The sequence below is a fragment of the Periophthalmus magnuspinnatus genome, unplaced genomic scaffold (assembly GCF_009829125.3).
Source record: "Periophthalmus magnuspinnatus isolate fPerMag1 unplaced genomic scaffold, fPerMag1.2.pri scaffold_167_arrow_ctg1, whole genome shotgun sequence".
NCBI lineage: Eukaryota > Metazoa > Chordata > Actinopteri > Gobiiformes > Gobiidae > Periophthalmus > Periophthalmus magnuspinnatus.
Window position 1 is genome coordinate 6,532 of NW_022986719.1, and position 23,433 is coordinate 29,964.

At 37.9% G+C, this 23,433-nt stretch overlaps 1 protein-coding gene across 1 annotated transcript; it reads left to right on the forward strand.

Moving 5' to 3' along the window:
• Positions 1-2,259: 2,259 nt before the first annotated feature.
• Positions 2,260-20,974, forward strand: LOC117393489 (pinopsin-like). Its single transcript, XM_033991593.2, has 3 exons — positions 2,260-2,659; positions 18,945-19,273; positions 20,876-20,974. The coding sequence occupies exons 1-3, from the start codon at positions 2,260-2,262 to the stop codon at positions 20,972-20,974; spliced, it is 828 nt and encodes a 275-aa protein (XP_033847484.1).
• Positions 20,975-23,433: the final 2,459 nt, after the last annotated feature.

Here is a 23,433-nt window from a genome sequence, read left to right on the forward strand (position 1 = left end):
ATAAGTATTCGGACCCTTTGCTGTGACCCTCATATATTTAACTCTGCTGTCCATTTCTTCTGATCATCCTTGAGATGGTTCTACACCTTCATTGGAGTCCAGCTGTGTTTGATTAAACTGATTGGACTTGATTAGGAAGGCCACACACCTGTCTATATAAGACCTTACAGCTCACAGTGCAGGTCAAAGCAAATGAGAATCATGAGGTCAAAGGCCTGTAGAGGTCAGAGACAGAATTGTGGCAAGGCACGGATCTGGCCAAGGTTACAAAAAAATTTTCTGCCTCACTTAAGATTCCTAAGAGCAAAGTGACCTCCATAATCCTTAAATGGAAGACATTTGGGACGTCTAAAACCCTTCCTAGAGCCGTCCGGCCAAATTGAGCAATCGGGGAGGAAGAGCCTTGGTGAGAGAGGTAAAGAAGAACCCGAAGATCACTGTGGCTGAGCTCCAGAGATGCAGTCAGGAGATGGAAGAAAGTTCTAGAAAGTCAACCATCACTGCAGTCCGCCACCAGTTGGGGCTTTATAGCAGAGTGGCCCGACAGAAGCCTCTCCTCAGTGCAAGACACATGAAAGCCCGCATGGAGTTTGCTAAAAAACAACTGAAGCACTCCAAGATGGTGAGCAATACGATTCTCTGGTCTGATGAGACCAAGATAGGAGTTTCTGGTCTTAATTCTAAGTGGTGTGTGTGGAGAAAACCAGGCACTGCTCATCACCTGTCCAATACAGTCCTAACAGTGAAACATGGTGGTGGCAGTATCATACTGTGAGGGTCTTTTTCAGCTGCAGGGACAGGATGACTAGTTGAAATCGAAGGGAAGATGAAAGCGGCCAAGTACAAGGATATCCTGGACGAAAACCTTCTCCAGAGTGCTCAGGACCTCAGACTGGGCCGAAGGTTCACCTTCCAACAAGACAATGACCCTAAGTACACAGCTAAAATAATGAAGGAGTGGCTTGAGGACAACTCTGTGACTATCTTGAATGGCCCAGCCAGAGCCCTGACTAAACCCAATTGAACATCTCTGGAGAGACCTGAAAATGGCTGTCCACCAAATTTCACCATCCAAGCTGACAGAACTGGAGAGGATCTGCAAGGAGGAATGGCAGAGGATCCCCAAATCCAGGTGTGAAAAACTTGTTGCATCATTCCCAAAAACACTCATGGCTGTATTAGCTCAAAAGGTGCTTCTACTAAATAATGAGCTAAGGGTCTGAATACTTATGGCCGTGTGATATTTCAGTTTTTCTTTTTTAATATTTCTGCAAAAAATTTCAACAATTTTGTGTTTCTCTGTCAACATGGGGTGCTGTGTGTACATTAATGAGGAAAAAAAAACAACTTAAATGATTTTAGCAAATGGCTGCAATATAACAAAGAGTGAAAAATGTAAGAGGGTCTGAATACTTTCCGTCCCCACTGTACATCTACTTGAATGATTATTCTGAAGTAATGTTACTTCTATTTGAGTTAAATTTTTGGCTACTCAACCCACCTCTGTATACTTGTGACCCAAGGGGGATATGTTACACTTACTTAAGTAAGAGTAAAAAATATTTTGTAAAACTATACTACTCAAATAACTTAAGGAGTAACTGTTGGGATGTGTCATCTGATTTATAATTTGAAGTCAAATGATAAATAAAGCTTTAGACACTTGTAGACTTTCCAAGAGTAATCAAAACTTTTATTCAAGTAAGAGTAGAGTTACTTCAATGAAAAATATTACTCAAGTAGGAGTAAAAGTATGCAGCTATAGAAAAGTACCCAGAAAAGTACAATTTCTATAAAAAGGTCCTCAAGTAAATGTAACTGAATAAATGCAATTGAATTCTACCCATCTCTGGTTATAAGTATCGTTCAGTGAGGCACTTTGTCCTCTGCGCGCACCGACATTTCGAGACTCTGCGCACTGCACTGTTGGCCATTACGCACGGCACCCCCGAATTTCTCCGCAAGCCTGTCAAAACAAAAACAACTACAACAACATTGATAGAGAAGGCGCGCACCTCCACTTCTATCTGTGAAGCGCACGGAGGAGTGGGCGTGTCCAATTTGGCACCAGCACGCGTTTACTATGAACGCGTCTCATTTGCCATTTGGATCTTGGCATGAGCTCCGTGACAGTATAATCTTTCTATCCTGCGCGTAATGGGACCTCTCTCTGGCCACATGGGTTGACTTGGTTTTACGCGCGGAGCTCCACACGCTTTTACTTCACTCCCGTCCCGCTGTGGATCAACTTCTCACGGCATGATTGTATCCAACGTGAGCTGCTTCGCCACTGTCACCACGGAGGAGCAGCGGCAGCATTTGTCCAGCACGGTGCCCCCTGCTTCTTCTTCATCATCATCATCATCTTCTCCCGCTGCGTCCCCGCCGTCTCTCACTCCCACGGGACACTTCGTAGTAGCGGTGTACCTGGGCGTCATAGGCACGGTGGGCTTCCTCACCAACTTCCTGGTGCTCACGCTGTTCTGCCGATACCGGGCACTGCGCACGCCCATGAACCTCATGTTGGTGAGCATCTCCACCAGCGACCTGCTCGTGAGCGTGCTCGGGACCCCGTTTAGCTTCGCGGCCAGCACCCAGGGGCGATGGCTCATAGGGCGCGCGGGGTGCGTGTGGTACGGCTTCGTCAACGCGTGTTTGGGTAAGTACATGGAGTCTACGATGGACTTTTTCATAGGATAGGGTCGGTTTGCGGCGTCTGCTGTCTGAACGAGGAGCTAATAACACTATGAACAAGCATGAAATAAGCGAATTCAGTCGTGCTTAAAATGAACTGGGTATATTCTGGCTGGCGAAGTTTGATAAGTTATTTTTTTATTGTGAAGTGAAAATAAGAAATCATTTTTATTACATACAGATAGTGGTGATACGCGGGCATCTTCATGTCACCTGTGCGCTTAATGAAGGCTAATAGTCTTGATTTCGACGTGGTTGCATCCAGGTTAAGTCTTAGTTTAACCTTGCTTAAGTCTTACGCTATGAGAAATTTATGGATTTGGTCTCAAGGTTTAGTTTAGATAAGATGTAGTCTGTCTGTCTTTCAAAAGATTTTTTGTGTCCCACTGGTTATTGTTTACCAGAGGAAGGTAGAGTAGTCAAAAAAAATTACTCAAGTAAGAGTAAAGTTACTTCAAACTAATATTACTCAAGAAGTACGAAGTACCAGTCCAAGATATAAAAGTATTATACTTACTACTTAAGTAAGAGTAACTGTAGCAAAGTAACATCTGATTTATAATTTGAAGTTTATGTAATTTGAAGGACAAAACATTGAATTATGCACAAAATCTGGCAAAAGATAGACACAAAAATGAGAAAAACATCTGAAAGAGCAGTGCAAGAAACACAAATATTCAAATAATTTCATATTGCCATGATAAATCTTTTGTCACTTGTAGACTTGGGTAACCAAAACCTTTACTCAAGTAAGAGTAATGTTACTTCAATAAAAATGTTACTCAAGTAGAAAGCTGGCTAGATAAGTACTCAGAGATGTACAATTTCTGCAAAAACAACAACTCAAAAACAACGTAAATGTAACCTAAGTACTGCCCACCCCTGCTGGTTACTACTGTTAAAACATAGTTAAGTTTGTTTGACCTAATCCCAGTTTGAGAACTGGACAGAGAGGTTCAGTAGTTGCAAATTCCCACAATTGTGGAAGTGCTCACATCTCCCCAGTGGCCCTCTTTCCCTTTCTCTGGAAAATTACACCATTATCAGCTATGTAACTTACTGAGTGAAATTCATTAAATTAGATGCCATTTTACAGGCTTTTACTCTTAAGATGACCAATTTGAGTGCAATGGTTTGAATTACTAGAAAGGGTGACCAGCCCGGGTTGGGATGGTTGGTATAAATACAGTTGTGAAATAAATGAATAATAGTCAAGTCAAATCAAATTTATTCATAAAGCACAAAAACAAATACAGCTGCCCAAAGTGTTGTGCAAAGGCAATATAAAGTGCAATCTTATAAAACAAAACATGCGAAAACAATAAAATAATCCAATACAAGTGCCCTGCTCAGCTTGTGTTAAAAGTCAGTGCAAACAAATGAGTTTTTAACAAAGATTTAAAAAAAAAAATATTTAAAGATTTGGCTGTTCTAATACCCAGAGGATATAACCGAGGGACTTTTTTTTTGCCTTATGGTCATTTTTCAAGCACGGTGTTCTGTATTTTAGCTAATCAAATGACAATATATTTCCCTCTTTACCGTTGGTGGGTATCAAATTGGTCTAAAATTGGAACACCTGGGACATTACTTGTATGAAACTGGGATAAATTTGTGGTTTTTGATAAATCTGCTGGGGCAGAGGATACAGGGTTCAAACCTTGGACTGTCCCAGGTAGATAGGGACTTCTGGTCAGAATTATGGCGGAAAGGACTCAATATTATGTCTTCCAGCATTTTTGCCTGTACATTTGACAAGTAGTTTTAATGGATTGAGGGGTAAAGATTTAGAGGTTTATTTATTTTTTTTCAAATTTACATATGACACACTTTACCTTTTATATGGATTAAAAAATAATATATATATATATATATATATATATATATATATATATATATATATATATATATATATATGATGAAATAACTAATTTACTTAGGACTTAGTGAAAATCTATCTTAAACCATCTGTAAATATTTTCTTGCGTGTAACTTTAATTCTGAAGCATTAAACAGTTTGTTTTGCTGATGTGGTCTAGAACCACCACCAAAAGCTGGCCTATAAGAATTGTACAATCTATAGCAGGGCTTACATATTGAAGTAAAAATGTAGTGTAATGAAGTTCATCAATTAACTTTTCACTTTTTACATGTATTCATCTGGGATATTATATATTTTGTTTTATTTTTATGAGAATTGTGTAAGCTTCACTCTTTTACTATTTCAACAAAAGTCATTTTTTTAAATAGACATCTAATGCATTGGGAATGAATTATTTTCTTAGTTCAGACTGTTCACCAAAGTCATATTAGCACAATACATTAGCATGTATTATCCATCCCTAAAAATACTTGACTAACTTAATGAATTCTCCTAACACTTCTGGCAATTAGCACATAGCAATGTTGCAATGCAATTGACTTTTCATCTGCAGAAATTTAAATTGACAGTTTTAAGTCCTATGAATCATCACCAGGACCATTCTAAGCATTTCTGCTGCCAAATCTCATTAATTACTACTGCGTGCTTACATTTTAGATCCTCTACACGATTTTTCCCTCATGTATTTACAATTTGTCTTGCCCCAGTAGAGACATATTATATAAGCAGCTCCTGAGGTCAAAATTAAGTTTTCTGTCTGCATCTAATTATAAAGCCTTTTATTATCTGATAATCAGGAAGTGTGCATTAGCATGCTATTTGCTGTTAGCTTTACTGTCATAGCAAAACCCGCTCTTGTCTCAGAGAGTTGTGAAAAGTGCTTCTAAACTCATAATGGTTAATTATTAGGATGCTTGAAATGCATAAGGAAGTGAGGAATAACTTTGGACCACTGTAAACTGTTGAAAATGAACTAGTTCTGTTTTTCACATTTTTAAAACACTAACAATCAGGTACGACACCTTTAATTTTAAAACAAGCTCCATTTTTACCATTACACAATATCACTACTGCTTTGTAGAGGTTTAAGCCAGTAGAATTCTTTGAGTGCTAATATAACTATCTTTTGAATATATCCTCTCCATCCCTCTATTTGCACCTCATCCCCTCCTCCATCTCTCCTGGTCAATGCTTGTTCTAAATCAGTCATGTTTACTGTTCTATTGACTTTGGCTGTATACTGCTGGCGTGCTCCCATTCTGCAGAACACTTATGTTGAACAAGATCCTCATCACCTGCAGCTGTGAGCAGGTGATGTTATCCAAATACCACATTATCATCATCATATAAGTCTGCTCAAGCCTGTATAGCCATTGACTAATCAAATTATCTTTTTCAGTGTTTAATCATTTTAAAAAGTTGTATCCACATAAAAAAACATACCTGGATTTGGGTTTTGTATCATTGGCACACATTTCAGTTATGCTGCATACCTAGTTTGTTTCTCTCTCTAGAGCTCAGGACACCTCCTGGTGGCAGCTCAACATCAGCACATCCAATCCATGAAGCTTCTCTGTGTTTTTAAAATCCAGCCATCTTTACCAAACTTGTTATCAAACTTCAGACTTTCTCACTTAATCACTACAGACAGTTTAAAGTGAGCAGAGTTTGCTTTTAGCTACTTACAAATGGCTTTCATTATGTCAAAACTACAGCCAGCTAAGGGCTTTGAGACAAATACGTCATGTTGATTGGTGATGTGTCATCACTGCGGAACAAGCCGAAAAATCAAGCTTGTTGCATCCAGTTGAGAGAAAACCACAAATGTCTTTCCTGACTACAAATGCACACAGCTCTTCCCTCTGCACAGTTTCCACAATCTGTATTCTGCTATAATAGGTCAATGTACCTTTGTCGATGTCGCCCTATTTGTTTTGGTTTGTTTGGCGCTGACTTCCACCCAAACCCTGGCCCTGTGACTGGTCAGTCTCTGCACCACAGGCGACTGCTTCAGCTACAGCCTAACAAGATAGACTCTCAAGAGTTTGTGAACTTTCAAAAGTCACAAGATTTCATCTTGCTGGCAAGGTTAGCACTATGTAACTTTTGTGGTGAAGGGCCCAAAATCTGCTTGTCTCATGGAGATGTTATTGCTTTTTCTGGCATATTTTTACCTCCAACCATCACCTGTAATAAAAACATGAAAGGTAAGTTTAATGGCATTCTTGGCAAAGCAGTAACATCTCCCCACTAGAAATACTGCATGAACCTGAAAGAAAAACAAAAAACAAAGCTAAGTTGAATTAATATTAAAGTATTAAAGGTCCTGAATAATGTGTACTCATTTACTTTTAGAGAGCAGCTATATCTCAAGAGAAAGGCCTGCTCCATTAGAGAGGAGCCAGGCTATATATGAAATAAAGATAAAACATGGAAAAAGCATCTCCTGATCACGCTGCATAATTAATATTTGTACATATTCTATGTGGATTTCAAAAACGTTTTGACTTTCTACCTGTCAAAGTAAAACAGTCTTGTTCAATGTCAAACAAAAGACAAAGTGAGTTTAGAATTTTACTCAGTCTGCATGGACCTCTTTAGTGTTCTTTATTTAACTTTGTCTGAATAATTATGTATGTTATCACTTTGTGTCATACTCATCTATCTGTTAGTGCACATGTGTCAAACTCAAGGCCTGTGGGCCAAGTGTGGCCTGCCATGTCATTTTATGTGGCCCATGACAAGGTCAATAAAAGGTATGACAGTCTTAAAATGTCAGTTCATCAGGAGATACGCAGTTACACATCGGCAATTTTTACATCTGTGCAAATGGATATGCAATATTTGTAACAATAAGTAATAAATACAGAAACTGTTAATTAACTAGTTACATTTATACTGTCTTAAAATTACATCTGGGTCTTTGAGGGCAATCATTTTGCTGATGTGGCCCCGGTGAAAATGAATTTGACACCCCTGTGTTACTGTCATGTCTCCTCTGGTCTTGGGGCCCATGATAAACATCACAATGGGACCTCCAACCCACACATCCTTCTCTTGGCTTTTGAATGTATTCAAATCAAATAAGTCTTTTTTAATAGAATGGTTTTCATATAAAAAGGAATCATTGCTGACCACTGAACATCCATTCTTAACATGCATATAGCAAATCTCCAAATCTTTCCTCACATGTCTCCCTCCATTCCTCCTCCCTCCATCTATACTCTAAAGCTCTCTTCTCTCAGGGGGAATCTTTCTGGCGGTCAGGTGCTTTTCTCAGTCCACTGTTCACTTAAATCCCTTGCTCCCACTTTAGTCCTCCAACCATGCTGGCAAAACCACTCTGCTGCTCCTGACAGGTGAGAAAGAATCCAGGCTGAGCTTTAAGGACCTCCAATTCCTCTTGTCACCCAACTTGTAGTCTATCTCTTGCCTGCTCACACAATCTCCGGTACCTGCTTTATTCACTGCCTGGGAGTTTCAATAACAATTTGGATATAAAGGGAGGATATGGAAAAATGAAAAACACATACACGCAATGCACAGAAATGGGACAGAATCAAAACAAAAGGATTAGAGGCCTCGCTTCACTAGAGGGAGGCAGGCGGAGGGAGGCAGTGGCTGGAAGGAATTCTACATACACTAAGTGCACTGGAGGCTGGAAGCTGCATATGGGAGTTTTAAATTGTAGTTATAGTTATTGTATAAGTTTATGTATGATGCATTTAGAGACAGTATGCATTCTTGTGGCTATATATCCATTTTAAACACGCTTTTAGTCTGTTTGGGATTAGTATTTGCACTTTCTCACAATATATACATTTGGAAACTTAGTCTTCAAACTATACCTCTGTTTCTGATGATGCATTTTTACCTGTGATGCAACAATCCTAAATACAAATGGAGCATTTATGAGTGCTCAGACAAGATGACTTTGGATTTATGAAAGAGTGAATGAAGGAAAATACAACTATAGTACGTTTCTGATGAGGGGACAACAGTATGAATTAAACTTAGCATAATATGTTCTTTAAAATAATGGGGACATATTATTCTAAATCAACCTTTATGAAATTCTAACTATAATAGCAGTATTCCCTCATCATTAGTTTAGTCAAATTTGTATATTCATTGATTTATGAATGTCTCAGTAATCTTGTATTGTCCTGCATTTAAGGCTTGTGTGTATGAAGAGTGCAGTTGGGAACAAAAGTCAATCTGTTTTAGATCAATACTAGACTATTGCAACTCCCTTACCCTCGGCCTGCCCCAAAATCTCTTCACAAATTTCAGCTGGTGCAGAATTCATCTCTGATTCTCTTCTCTTGTATAAATCCAATCTGAAAACCCATCTGTTCCAATGTTGCTTTTGCACATAAACCACAGTATACTAGTCACTGTTTGTTTTCAGTGCATTTTTTATTTCATTTAATTGTCCTTCAAGGTGACATGGAGAGCTTTGAAAGGCGCCTATAAAATGTAATATTATTTTTATTAAAACTGAAGCGGAGGGTTGTGGAGGGTTTCCCAGTCTACAGTGTTCAGTCTCCCTCAACAACCCTTCAACCCATGGAACATTTCAAAGCAGAGACAGCACAACAGTTATATTTAGTCTCCTGATTCATGCCTGTGAGTCTTTAATCTGACATGGGCAGATCTATATGGTCTAACAATCTACTAATATACAGTACAATGGAGCGTAAAAAAACCTCTATATATGGCCTATGATGAATACATATGAAAGTGAACTAAAAAGGTATTGAGCTTAATTTGGTGGTATTCAGATTCTATAATGTGTGACAGCAAGAGGCAGTTTTCCCTATTTCCCTGAAAATATCCAAAAGGTAAATTCACAAATGTTGAACCTGATGACTTTTAATGACTAGACCAGGGGTGTCCAAACTGCGGCACTCAGACCAATTTTAATTCTTCTGTTAAACTGGCTCAATTGATCAAAAGCAGTTATTTTTACAGTAGAGGTCAACAAATTCTACTGCCATAACTTCAATGACATCACACTGCATTGTGATACAGACTCAAAATGAATATTTAAGCCCTATTATAGGTATGGGGGCTCTGTCACAACTATGTAAAATGGACCCATATGAATGGGCCATAGTACTGATTGGTCTGTGGCGCTCCACTTCAAATATGATTCAAAATTTTTGGACATCCCTGGACTAGACCCATTCATTTTTTGTATTACATTGAATTTCTTACTTAAGTTAAAGTACAGATGCAGGAGCCAAGAAATACTTAGTATCACATGAAAAAAATATACTTATATAAAGTATTGAAGTGACCATTTAAAAATGTAAATCAGAGCAATTTGAATTTATTCAAATTGATTGAATCATATATTTTGGAGTACTTTTCACTTATATATTTTTATTAGCTTAAACTCAAACCCCTAAGACAGGATGTGACAGGATGTGACAAACAGGTTTAAAAGCTTAACCATAAAGAAAAGTAGCGAAGTAAGAGTTAAAATTATCCACTGTAAAATGTGCTTAAATAAAGTACAGATACCTAAAAAAATATGTGCACTTCGTCGTCTTCCACCACTGATTTTAATGGTATTTATTTTAGCTGTGCTTGTAGCTGCTTATCAAAAATAAAGACATTATAATAAGCATTTTATAAGATAAGAGCCATAACGTGTCAAGTGTCATAAAGTATGAATCTAATGTTGCAACATTATCATGATGCAACATTAGATTCATAACGTTAGGACGATAAAAATAATTTAGATGCAAACAACACACAGTGGTCTCATTTTGGCTCTAAGAGCTGCTTTTACAATATATTTGTACTAGGGTAAAACACTTTAAAAACTATTTATTTATTACATGAAAAAATCAGGCACATGAGCCAGCTGTGTTCCATACAATTAGCCATATTTCTGAACTATACTTACATTACATTGCTAAACTGGGTAGTACAGGACTAGATGTTTGTAATTAGAAACAACTGGCTGTAATCAGGGAAATCATGTGTGATGTTACATAGTACTTGAAAGTTGCAAGTGCCCACTTGAGCCATGACTCATTTTCTATACGTTTTTGATCAGAAAGCTGCCTGCAAATTAACCTAGTTACCACTAAAATTACTAACAAAACACTAGACACTGCAGACAATGCTATTACACCATATACACAGTTTAGTAGTGAAAGAACTTGATTTATTTCTGAGGGGTAAATCTTTTGGAGAGGGAGATGTGTATGATGATGGTGAAGAGTAGGTGACCGGAGAGGCTGAGGAGGCTGATAGTTCTGCTGCTGCGGTGGAGATAGGGCACAGAGTAGCAGAAACAGTAGGAAAAGAGGGGACTATCTTAGAGCATAAATCTGCCTCCACAGCACTGCAACAGCAGCCCGAATCCTATTAGAGAGCACAGTGAGACCACTCTCACCTATGTCCTTTGTCCCCCTATGTCATTACTGTAGGCATATGAGAACCAGGAGGTGTTTTGATTTATATCAGGATCACACAATGGAACTTTTCTGGAGGACGGTCCACCAGCTGCTTGTAGTTATTGCTTTTGCTGGAATGTTCCACTGTATGGCATTACACTTATATATTGGCTCACTGCTAGTTCAAATTAATGCAATTCCAATTCTCAAAGATTTCACACCACGTACCACCTAAGAAAAGATTTAGCTTTCTGGGTATCACTAGTTTTAAACCAGGTCTATAATATGACTGTTCCATGTCTATACGGCTGAACAGGAACAAATTTGGACAACATCGTTGCTACAGTAGTTCTACCCAAGAAATTACCCAAAGGAGGACCAAAAAGTGCATACAACTGACTCTAAATTAAGCAAATCTTGGAACTGTAAAACCTTGTATACCACATGAAAGGAGCTTACACATACCACTATGAGAAACACATCTCTTGGAAACAAGCAGGTGTTGGACCCATCACCATAAAAGTACACATACATACATACATAGTGCACTTTAAATAACACATATTATGCACTATTGACTTTATTAAAGCTTTTAGCCATGTTATATTGTTATCCCCTCATAAAAAAAAAACAAAACATACCAGGAGTTCTTTTGGTTCACTCAAGCTTGTGACATTAATCCAAAGTTGTCTTCTCTGAGCATAAAAAAACCCAAAAATGCTCTATTCGCATAAGTCAGTTTTGTTGCGTCATAGATAATACTCCAGAATTTCTCATGTGCAGTTTTTCATCTCATAAACCATCAACAGACGCATTCTACAGTCACATTGTGTTCACAATGAATGTATGGTTCTATTAGCATAGCATTCATAGGGGATTTGTTTACTTTTCCATTGCTGATTCATGTTTCTGACAGTAGAGAGAGCTCGAAATGAAGGTGAAGTTTATAATTCTCCAAATAAAATTAAAATATTTTATATTTTATTTTATATAGAAATTTTTATCTCAAGGTGACCAAAAGCATGTCTAAAGGCGAATTAAACCACAAGAATACATAATAGTTAGATCCCTGATAGTCATTAAAAAGCTACTTACTGACCACACATTTTAATTGATTTTGTTTAACTATTCAAGTTATAACAACATTCTATAGGAGCAAAAACAACCACAAACATCTAGACTTTTACTATGCACTTGTAACAGGCTCCTCAAAGCATATAGAAGCTCACATGTATCTTCTCTTTCAACCCAAGTCATTATTATTTAAATCAATTTGGTTGAAGGCACATGCGGGATCAATCAAGGGTTAATTATGTAATACCTTGCATCACCCAATGTTCCCATGTGCGGAGCCATTATATGTATTAATGATTCCAATGTTAATTATGTGAAAAGTGGTGGGCATTGTTAAGTACAAAGGCCTGGGCATCCATTTTGAACAGACTTAATCTCTAAGTGTGTGTTTGACATGGGAGATGTAAATTGGATTGTGCCATACTGACTAAGAAAGCAAATCGAATAAAAATAAAAATAATTAGCATTATGCTACTTATATATTGACCTATGTGTGTTTGCTTTTATTTGCATGATTAAGTTGGAGCGTAAAGGAAAAATATGCAGTTTCTCAGCAAGCTGTTATGTTATTAAAGGTTACATCTTATAGAAGGACACTGGTAAAGACATAATTCACACATTAAATCATATATGTACATATGCAAGGTGGGAGAAGTGTGTTGCCCAAGGACACAGTGGTAGAAGCACACTGATCCACAGTGTTTTATCTTTGAAGTTTTTTTCTAAATATCACTTCATTTAATGTTATAGTAGTTGTAGTAGAAAATAATTGTTGTAGTTTAGCATCAGTAAAGTGGCAGTTTTGGAAGAAAAGCAGTTTGTTTGTTTTTTATATGCAAATACAGGAAGTAGCGCTGAGAAAATGGAATTCTTCTGTTTATGTCATCAACACTAAATTCCATCCAAAATGCAGGGACCATTTACACATAAGAAACACATTTTTTCATGGTTCAAAAACATTCATTTAACAAAATAAAAGTGATATCATCAGGCAAATTCGATGAGCTTGGCCCTTGTTTACAGTATGGTTTCTATGGTAACACTTATGGAATTTCCTCTGCTGCCGTGTCCAACCAGGAAGTTAAATTTTTAACTTCACCAAAATTGTCAAAGCATAGAAAAATAGGTTAGATGTTGAGCAAAATCTTATATGGTAAGTATACCAGATTTTCTAGTGAAATGTGATATGCTATTTTAGCGCTATTAAAGTGCTTATTTATTCTTCTCAACTTTTGTCTAAAATCCCAATACTACAATGTACTTTTAAGATAAGATTGTTTTGTACATATTATTTGAAGTTATATAACAGATTTGCACCTGGAAGACTCCTACGCATTTTAAAGTCCATAAACTATCAATGGAGTGGACACTACATTTTAGCCTTCCACTTGCGACCACATGCATTTGTCCGATGGATAAAATGTCTTAGTAGGGTTGATCAATTTTGGAATCTATTCAAGGTTTACATTTTAAACACATCCCGAAGCATTACACTTTAGAGAAGACTACAATATGAGCCAATTTACTAATAGAAGACTCCCCATGCATTTCAGAACATATTTGCAGAGTCTAAACTACAGGATATCAGCTTTATTTTACACAATAATGAATAAAGGAAATTATGTTACTTAAATATAAATATAATTTCTTTAATTGATTTTGAAGTTGCAATCATTCAAACTGCCTTTTTGATTTGATTGCAAAGTTAGAAAATGCAAAATACTAGCACACAGGTGTAAAACATATTGAGTATAAAAAAAAATATGATGCTGTGGAGAGTAGTTCAATGTACAACTTTAAGTAATACAGCTAACAAAACAAAAGTACAGAAAACAAACCTAGAACTAGTCGAAGGCCTACAAGTGTCTCAGTGTCTTTACAAAGTCACAACAGTCACACAAAGACACAGAACAAATGTGGCATGCTGTTTTAAGGTGTGACAGCTGCAGATGAGTGACCAGGCTCCAGGGTGTCGTACCATTCAGCATATAGGGCCCAGGAGCCAATAGGTGCCAGCTTACAAGCAATGCACCAATTGCAGGAGAGGTCTGTCGGTTCAAAGCTTGCACACAGAAACAGGGATCAGCAGCAGGGATGACACATATGGCTGTAGGAAGAGCTGGAGTCCTGGGCCCGTAACTTTTTGATTTGATTGTGACGTTAGAAAATGCAAAATACTAGCTCAGGTGTAAAACAAATTTAGTAGAAAGAAAAAAAATACAATGCTGTGTGTAATCAGTGGTCCCGCAGTTGTGGCTGGAGCTGGAGACCCCCCAAGAAGCCCTGAGCACCCCCCCCCCCCCCCCCCCCCCCACACACACACACTGATTAGGCCTGATTACAGACAAGAGATATGAAGCTAATGACCTGCAAGATTAATCGCAATTGAATCGAAATCACAATTTAAATAGATGCAATTAGCAAAGGCTGCAATTTTTGAAGTACCATAATTTCCACCACAAGCAACAAAACATCCTGTCTTATTCTGCATAAAAGCTGCTAATCCTGTAGTTTAATCTTCCATGAAATGCCGTTCTTGTATTAGTTTGTCATTTCATGTTTCAGTCTTTTTGTAATGTCTTCTAGACATGTTTCGAACGTGTGAGCTTTGAACAGAATCCTATTATTAAAATATAAATTGCAAATCAAACTGCTAAAGCACAGCTGCCTGCTAACACTAAGAGTTCTGTTTGCAGCCAAAACAGAACAGAGGAGGTAGAAGATGCCAGAAATGATTTACTCAAGTAAAAGTACAGATCAACTAATAATTGATGTAGAAATAAAAAAAGAACTTCTGTATTTATGGAAAATTGCAGTGTGGGAGCATGGGTAACGTAGGCTTATGTAAGGATATGCCAATCCGATACTGGGATTGGATATCACCACCGATACTGAAAATTAGCAGGATCCAGTATCTGCTTCCAAATATTGGTTCAGCCGATATCCTGGTTGGAGATATTAATCAGTGTAATAATGTTTGTTAATAATGTTGTTCTATACTTACTGGAGGGATGAATAACAACTGGGAGGGATAAATAACAGTCATGTTATTTTTGTTTAAAGCAGAACTAAAGCCTCGTTTCCCTATGAGGTCCAAAGCGGACCGCTGGAGGTACTCCCTTCCAAAGGGGTCTGTAACGCTTGGACCTAGACTGGCTTGCAGGGGGCGGTGCTAGTCACGCCCACGCCCCATTGGAGGACCGAGTTGCGTTTCCATGCTCTGGGTACGGCTCTGGGTTCATGAGCAGGGGCGATAAATAAAATCTAAATTGTACCTGAATTATACTCTGATATACTCTATATGCTGATCTCAACGAATTATAAAAAGACATTAGTATTCCAAGTGCTGTGGGACGAGGCTAAAGCTAAATCTGGCATAAACACTAAACTAATTCTGGTTTCTCATCAATTTATTGCATTTATTTAATTATCTACACCTCTACACTGTGTTTTAACCTCTCTTTATTTGATGCATTGTGGTTTGCCAGTGCTAATTGCATTATATGCTGCAAATGTAAGATTTTTTATCTTGACCAGAGTGGCGTGCATCGGTAAACAGGAAACAGATGGCTAGGTAAGTTTTGCGAAGCATTTCAGCTGAACATATATGTTGTTATCATTGGAAATACGGTGGTACACATCCAGCTGCTAAAACATATAAATTACTGCATACAGATGAAACAACAGTGTCTATTACAGAAGTAACCCCCACATGACAAGTGGTTTGATCACACGCAAATGCTGGGCATGAAGTTAGCCGTAGATATCACATCAGGGGTAAATTTGTTTACACTATGGTGACACTAGCTGTACATATGATGAACGCAGATGTAACTGTGTACTAAATTAAACAATTATTCCAATTACATAACTAGAACAATGATACCACAAGTAATGTATTTAAAACTTGCATGGTCTTTAACATCATTGCCAGATCTGCACTGCTCTTCCTTAAGCTTTCTCCATTCCTTAAACACCTTCCCCAGACTGACTTTGAGATGTGAGCTCTGGCCCTGTCCTCGGACAAAGGCTTCCTCTGTCTTTTAGCTGGTTGTGCCATGGCTGTCACCTCACAAATGAACACTGAACATTTATTCTTGTAGTAAATTGTGGCCAGCGCCGGTAAGGGGTGTGTCACTAGCTCAGTTGCCTGTGTGTATATTGAAATAACAAGAACAGAAAGTTGACCATGGGTTGGTGGCAACCAAGTTGTATGTGTTTTTTCCACTCAGAGACAGCTGGGGGAGCCAGCGAACCCTTCAAACACTCCAAAATCACCTTTTTTAACCACCAGAGTGACTTTGAAAGACATTAGATAAGTTAAAATTTTTACTTAGTTATGTTTTAAAGGAAATAAATGTTGTTTTCGGCCTCTGTACTGGTATTGACTGATATCGGGTAACAACACATACTTAAATCTCTAGTACTGAGTCAGTTTCAGAATTGAATACGCTAGATCGGTGCATTCCCAGACTTGTGAGCTGAGCTTCAGACAAAATCTTACATCTTATTTTGCATAATATCTACTCTTTCAAAAGATCTAGGGTCCATCTCTGGATATGGATCCCAGGGCACTGCTGTGTGGTCCCCTATCGCTCCTGCCTAGGTTGCCTTGAGGCACTGTTTAATTAATGCATTAAATGCAAAGGAGAAAAAACCAAAACTAACGGACACTTAAGTACACAGATTCAACACAATTTATTTACTATAACTGGTGATCTGCTTCAGTGAACTTCAAACTGCATCAAACCCAAAACAGATAGCAAGCATAATTGCTGACTTGCATTCGTCTTAAATGTAAGTAGTGAACTGGAACCCCAATTTACATTTTATAATTATGTGTGTTATTTATTGTGACTTATGGGGCTGCAAGATGAATCACAGTTGAATCAAAATTGCAATCTGAATGGCAAGGGCAAGGCAAGTTTATTTGTATAGCACAATTTGTACACAAAGTAATTAAAAGTGCTTTACAGAATAAGAAAGACATTAAAATCGCACAAATCAAAAAATAAATAATCACAAATAATCATCATAAAATTAACATTAAAACAGAAGAGTGCAGAATAAAAACCTTTCAGTCACATATACAGCTAAAAAGTACTGTTTTGAGCCTGGATTCAAACATTGTCAAAGTAGAGGCCTGTCTCACATCTGCAGGAAGATTGTTCCAGGTTTTAGCTGCATAAAACTGAAATGCTGATTCCCCATGTTTAGTCCTGACTCTGGGCACCAGCAGGAGTCCGGTCCCTGAAGTCCTCAGAGTGTGAGATGGTTCATGTGGCACTAACATGTCAGAGATGTACTTTGGTGCTGGTCCATGGAGAGACTTGTGCACAGGCAGAGCTGCTTTAAAGTCTATTATTTGAGCTACAGGAAGCCAGTGTAGAGACCTGAGCACAGGACTTATGTGCTTGTACTTCCTGGTTCTAGTCAGGACCTGAGCAGCAGCATTCTGGATGTACTGCAGCTGTCTTAACACTCGTTTGGAGAGGCCAGAGAGCAGGCTGTTACAGTAGTCTAACCTACTGGAGACAAATGCATGGATAAGTCTCTCTAAGTCTGTCTTTGACAATATACCTTTGATTTTTGCAGTGTTTTTTAGGTGGTAAAAGTCTGCAGATGCTGTTGATTTGATGTGGCTGTTAAAGTATGGACACAATTAGCAACCTACCATAAATTCCTTCACAAACAACAAAACATCCCATCTTATTTTGCCTAAAAACATCCATCATGTAGTTTAGAGCTACTCAAACATTTTCTGAAATGTGATTCTTCTGTTAGTTTGTCAGATCATATTTTAGTTTACTTTTGTTCAATTCTCCTGAACATGTTTGAAATGTGGACTTTGAACAGAATCCTCTTTTCAAACAATGCTTGTCAGAAAAATTTTATATTTTTCCCAAAATCGTTCATCCCTAGTGATCATGTCATAGTTACAAAGTCAGTGTTATAGTTTGCACGTCAGTCTTTATTGATTGAAAACAGCCGTTGGACTCATCCCCCTCTCGGCCCATGATCTCTGCAGTGCATTGTGTACTGTACATCGATTCCCTGTGCCTCTTAAGAGAATGCCCTTAAGACTTTCTGTGATAGATGGTGAATAAATGGGGCAGATTTATCTTTTATTAGGGTGCAGTACTTTTGTGTTCTGTTTTTTTCCCCTACTCTTGCCTGTGTTGTGCTGTTATGGTTGTATTTGAGGCTGTAGTAATCTTGTAGAGGCAGAGAGAGTGGAGTCTCATGTCACATAGGAACACCTCCACTGGCCCTAAAAGAGTTTGTCCACTTTTAATCAATGATCAAATCACGCAGCAAGTGCAACAAACACTAATCTTTGTTAGTCTATTATTCTGAATTTGATGTAATCTGGATAAAATTACCACTTACACCCCCAAGTGACAATTAAGGGCTTTGATTATGTACTTGAAACATGTGACCACACAGATTATTATGTAATCAAATGTCTAGGTAACGTGTTCAGTTTTGTATTATTTTACTTTGATTTATACAATAATTCAATGATATAATTTTCTTGTTTATTCCAAAAAATACCTTTTTCTTTTTTGAATTATTTGTTTTTTGAATGACAACAAATCATTTGTTCAAGGGGCTGTACACATTTGTTTTCATGTAATAAAAACTGTGTTGCCCCAGTACACATATTTTGTTAAACAGCTCATAGGGTCAAAATAAGACCACTGTGTACTGTCTGCATCTAATTATAAAGGACATTTAACATCAGCAAACCAGCAAGTAACCTGCACAAATGAGTATCTAGTTTTGATAAAAATTTTGAGCATCGATTATTTTCTGGTTATACATACTTTTGAGAACCCCAGCTGTAAGTAATGCTATTGTTCCATGCTTGTTTCTTCCAGGCATCGTGTCTCTGATCTCACTGGCTGTCCTGTCCTATGAGCGCTACTGCACCATGATGAAGCCCACCATGGCGGACGGCAGGGACTACCGCGCGGTGCTGGTGGGGATCTGCTTCTCCTGGCTCTACTCTCTGTTGTGGACAGTGCCCCCCCTGCTGGGCTGGAGCAGATATGGGCCTGAGGGGCCTGGGACTACCTGCTCGGTGGACTGGAAGACACAGACGGCCAACAATATCTCGTACATAGTGTGTCTGTTCGTCTTCTGCCTCCTCCTGCCCTTCGGTGTTATCTTGTACTCGTATGGCAAGCTGCTTCAGGCCATCAGACAGGTAAGAGTACTTGAGAGAACTTTTTAAAGTGGGAATAAACACTTCGCCCACAACCACATTTCAGATAGAGACGGTGTAATTCCTCATTCATCTAGGTCCAATGTAGAGACGTTTCAGTGGTAGTCTCTTTTAATGGTCAATTTATGATGATTATTTGTGATTATTTATGTTTTGATTTGTGTGATTTTAATGTCTTTCTTATTCTGTAAAGCACTTTGAATTACCTTGTGTACGAATTGTGCTATACAAATAAACTTGCCATGCCTTGCCTAGTCATCTGTTTTTGCAATCAAGATATTTGGCTCCCATCCAGCAGCCATTTTGAAAGTCTTGATTGCAAAAACATTGTCCAGATGACTACTGCTGAAACCCGTCTCTACATGTGAAATGGAGCTGCTAATTGGGCAGTATCTGAAGGACTGAAGAAGAGAGTGAGGGAGGAGGAGGGGCAGGGTCTGGACATATGAGGAAGAGTGTGATTGGTCCTGTTGGTCTAACAAGTATCCTCGCTGCAAACTCCACCCCTGCAGCTCTTTGAAACACCTGGCTGTAATCATGCCAGTCCTGCATGATGTCACATAATACTTGAAAATGCAATGGCTACTGAAGATTGACATATGTCATAATTCTATACTAAATACCTAAAAAAGCCAAATATGTTTTCTTTAAAGAGGGGGTATTATGCAAAATCAACCTTTTGGAGCTTTCCACCCTGTTATAATGTTGTTCCCTCATCAAAAACATGCCTGAAGAGTTTTTATTTGTATATGTTATCCATTCCTGTTTGAGTAATTTTGTAATCTGTCCCGGGCCTTATTTAACCCCTCCTTATGGTTAGCAGTACAAGCCAGTCCCAAATATACTAAAGCAGGATACAAAACTAAAATACACTACAAGTTCACAAACCTGATGTGATGCAATAGTTTTATTAGCGAAATGCAAGCCGATTGAAATGTGATGGCACCCTGAAGCGTGAGAGCAAAGAGAGGGGGGCATAAAAATGTTAATACATTTTTTTTTGCCTCATATAATATTTTCAAAATAATAAAAGGTAACATGGTGATCTAAATATGCTGTTAGCATATGTGTCAGCAATAAATACCTCATAGAAGTGTAATACCCCCTCAGTAATTTTTATATGCCTTATCTGGAATCATACTCATTATCTATGTACAAAACTATCTTCACAAAGCCCCCCTTTTTTGGCGTTATTTAAAATATACCATAATGTATAAAATATTCTCTGCTTTCTATTGGTTATTTGTGTAAACAATACACTATATTTTAATATGTAAAAGCTTGGAATAACTAATACGTAAGGCTTCACAATTACCTTTCAAGTGGGTGGTCCGCCATCTGCTTACCTCATCCACATGCTATTGCTTTGCCTGAAATGTTCCACAGAATAGCATTGCAATCTTGCTTGTATTCAATGACAGATGTTTTTACTACAAAACCTTGAAAAACATTAATTCTTTCTGTGAGTTAGGGTTGCCTCTAGAGAGATTTGAACTGTAACTTGGCCTGGAAAGATAGGAGATAATATAATAGATGTAATGCAGCACTGTGAAACCAGAAAAGTTACATAGTGAATGAAAAGAGAGTTCAAAAGTACTTATTACTGTCTGGAAAAAACGGCAAATTATGATGTTTAACATACTAATCCAAATTTGGATCTGTTTCTTTCAAGTTTTGAGTTGAAAGTTATGATAGCCTTATAGTCCACATCTGAAGGTGCACACACTTAAAGGTGCTCTTGAGTGGTTTAAGACTGGGGTTACCTATAGATTACCAGCTCTGCATATCTTTGACGCCACGCTACGCTGACCCTTGATTCACACCTTATTTGACTTTTGCCTGCACTCTGGTATATGACTCCCAGATGGACCAGCACACAGCCAATGATAATGTTATAATGTTGGCGATTAAGGGCTCTGAACCAACTTATCTTATCTGCTATCTAAAGTGATTTCTCGTGCGGTTTAGACTTCCAGACAGTCTGAGCTTAGTTCAGGCAGTAGATTCACAGGCCAACCGTGGATGTGAGGGAAACAATATAACAAAATAGCTAACGTTAAAATATGGTGGAGCTGGAAGATTCATTGAAATCAAATTTTTTAATGAACACCATCAGGAAATTGCAAAAGCTGGAATTTAAATACCATAATTTTCCTCACAAACAACAAAATATCTTGTCTTATTCTGCATAAGAAGTGCTAACACTGCAAATCTAATCGCAAATGCAATGCTTGTCAGAAAAAAATATTTTCGTTCAGCGCTAAAAGTCTAATGGCCAATGACTTCTTGTTAGACTGCGTTAAATGTCTAATATTGTCTATTATTCAGGCATGTTATGAAACTACAGATTGGTCGCCTCCTGCAATATAACTTGCAATTATGCTATAGGCCCGTGATTCTCAAACTGTAATGAGGAAAGACACTGACCATGCTAACTTCTTATGCTGAAACATAGCTATTCCAGGGATTTGCAAAATGACGTAGGACATAAGCAGGTAGAGTTTTGGGGAAAAAAACATAATTGTCATCTTGTCTATAATTGATAAAAATTTGCATTATTTAGTATTTAGATCTGTGCTGTAAGCTCAAAGCAAGTCTCTGAAGGCGTATGCACTTAAGAAACTTAGAAGAGCATCACGCTTTGGGCCTATGGGTCAATGTAGGCAATACCATTAAGAGGCAGAGCATTTTGAGCGTTAATGTATCTAAAATGTGGAGGAGTAGAATTTTTGATGAGGCTACAACATTATATTATGTGTAAAAGCTCAAAGTTAGAAATATGTTGACACTTGCTATACCTCAAGATCATAGTATGCAATGTATTTTTTATAAGAGAAGTTAATATGGTCTCATTATGCAACAATGTATTACTTTTTCAGCTAATGAACAACAACTTCACTAACTTGAAGTTTCATAGATAGCAAATTTAGTAACACAATTTTTTCTATAACCGTAGCCTTCTGTTTAAAGGGACTGTATGTAGCCTGCGCCCTTACAAATTTAAAAAAAAAGTACCATTACAGCTGAACCTGGGTTTGGTTGCCAGTGCCTTAACCTGCATATAGTCATTCAGATCAAAGAAAATCCCTTTAGTTTTAAACCATCTGGATTTCAGCATTTAATCTGGCAACCCAAGAGATAGACTCATGTGAGGCAAATTATAACATGACATAAACTTGTCCATCATTCTGATGTTTTTATTTTTTGTCATTAAGACTATACCTATTACAATTGTCGATTTGTTTACTTTGTATCTGGGGACACATATAGTTCATGTTTTTGTAAAATCAAAATGTTACATACAGTTCCTTTAAGTGCTTCCATAACCCAAATAACCCAAAGAAACTATGTAAATCAGTGTTCTGCTAATGCAACAAACTTCTGGGTATTGTGGTTCATCATTTGATGTGATGGTGCTAGCTTTCCATAAGTGTCCCACTGTTTTCACGCAATCAGAGCCTGTACAGCCCCAGTCATCAGCCGCTGTGAACACACAGGAGGCCTCTAAGTGCAAAAGGACAGCACAACCATTAGCGGTTTCTGAGATTTCCCTAATAATATCCATCTCTGAAACTCCATTCAGTGTTTGTTCAAAGTTACGTAAGGCGAGTTAAGTAAGGCAAGGTTAAGTAAGGTTGTTGTCATCAAATTCTGGATTTTTAAGTAGAATATTCCACCATTTAATGAGAAGAGCCAGTTCAGATGGGTTTTTAATGGTCCATAAGGGCCTACGTATTTAGTATAATCCTTATAGTTATCTATTAGGCTGCTAGTTCCTATGGCCAAAACTTGTAAAAGTAACCAGTTGAAAATGTACTGAATCTCTCTGATCTGAATTGTCACTACCTTAACCACAGCACTTGCAACCGATCAGGAATCAGTGCTAGTGCAGTGAGTGAAGGTTCTGAGCTTTCACATGAGGCATGGCCTGTCCATATACTGAGAATGACAAAAACTTGTATGTGTCCTCTATCTGCAGGTAAACGCACTGGCAACCCAGGTTCAGCTGTGATTATAGCTAATTTTTTACAACACTATGGACAGGACATAACGAACTTTCAAAGTTTTTTGTTTGGAAAAGTTCTCTCCCCACACTGTCCAATTTAATCCAGCTGGGTAATTTTTGATTAAAAGTTATTCAA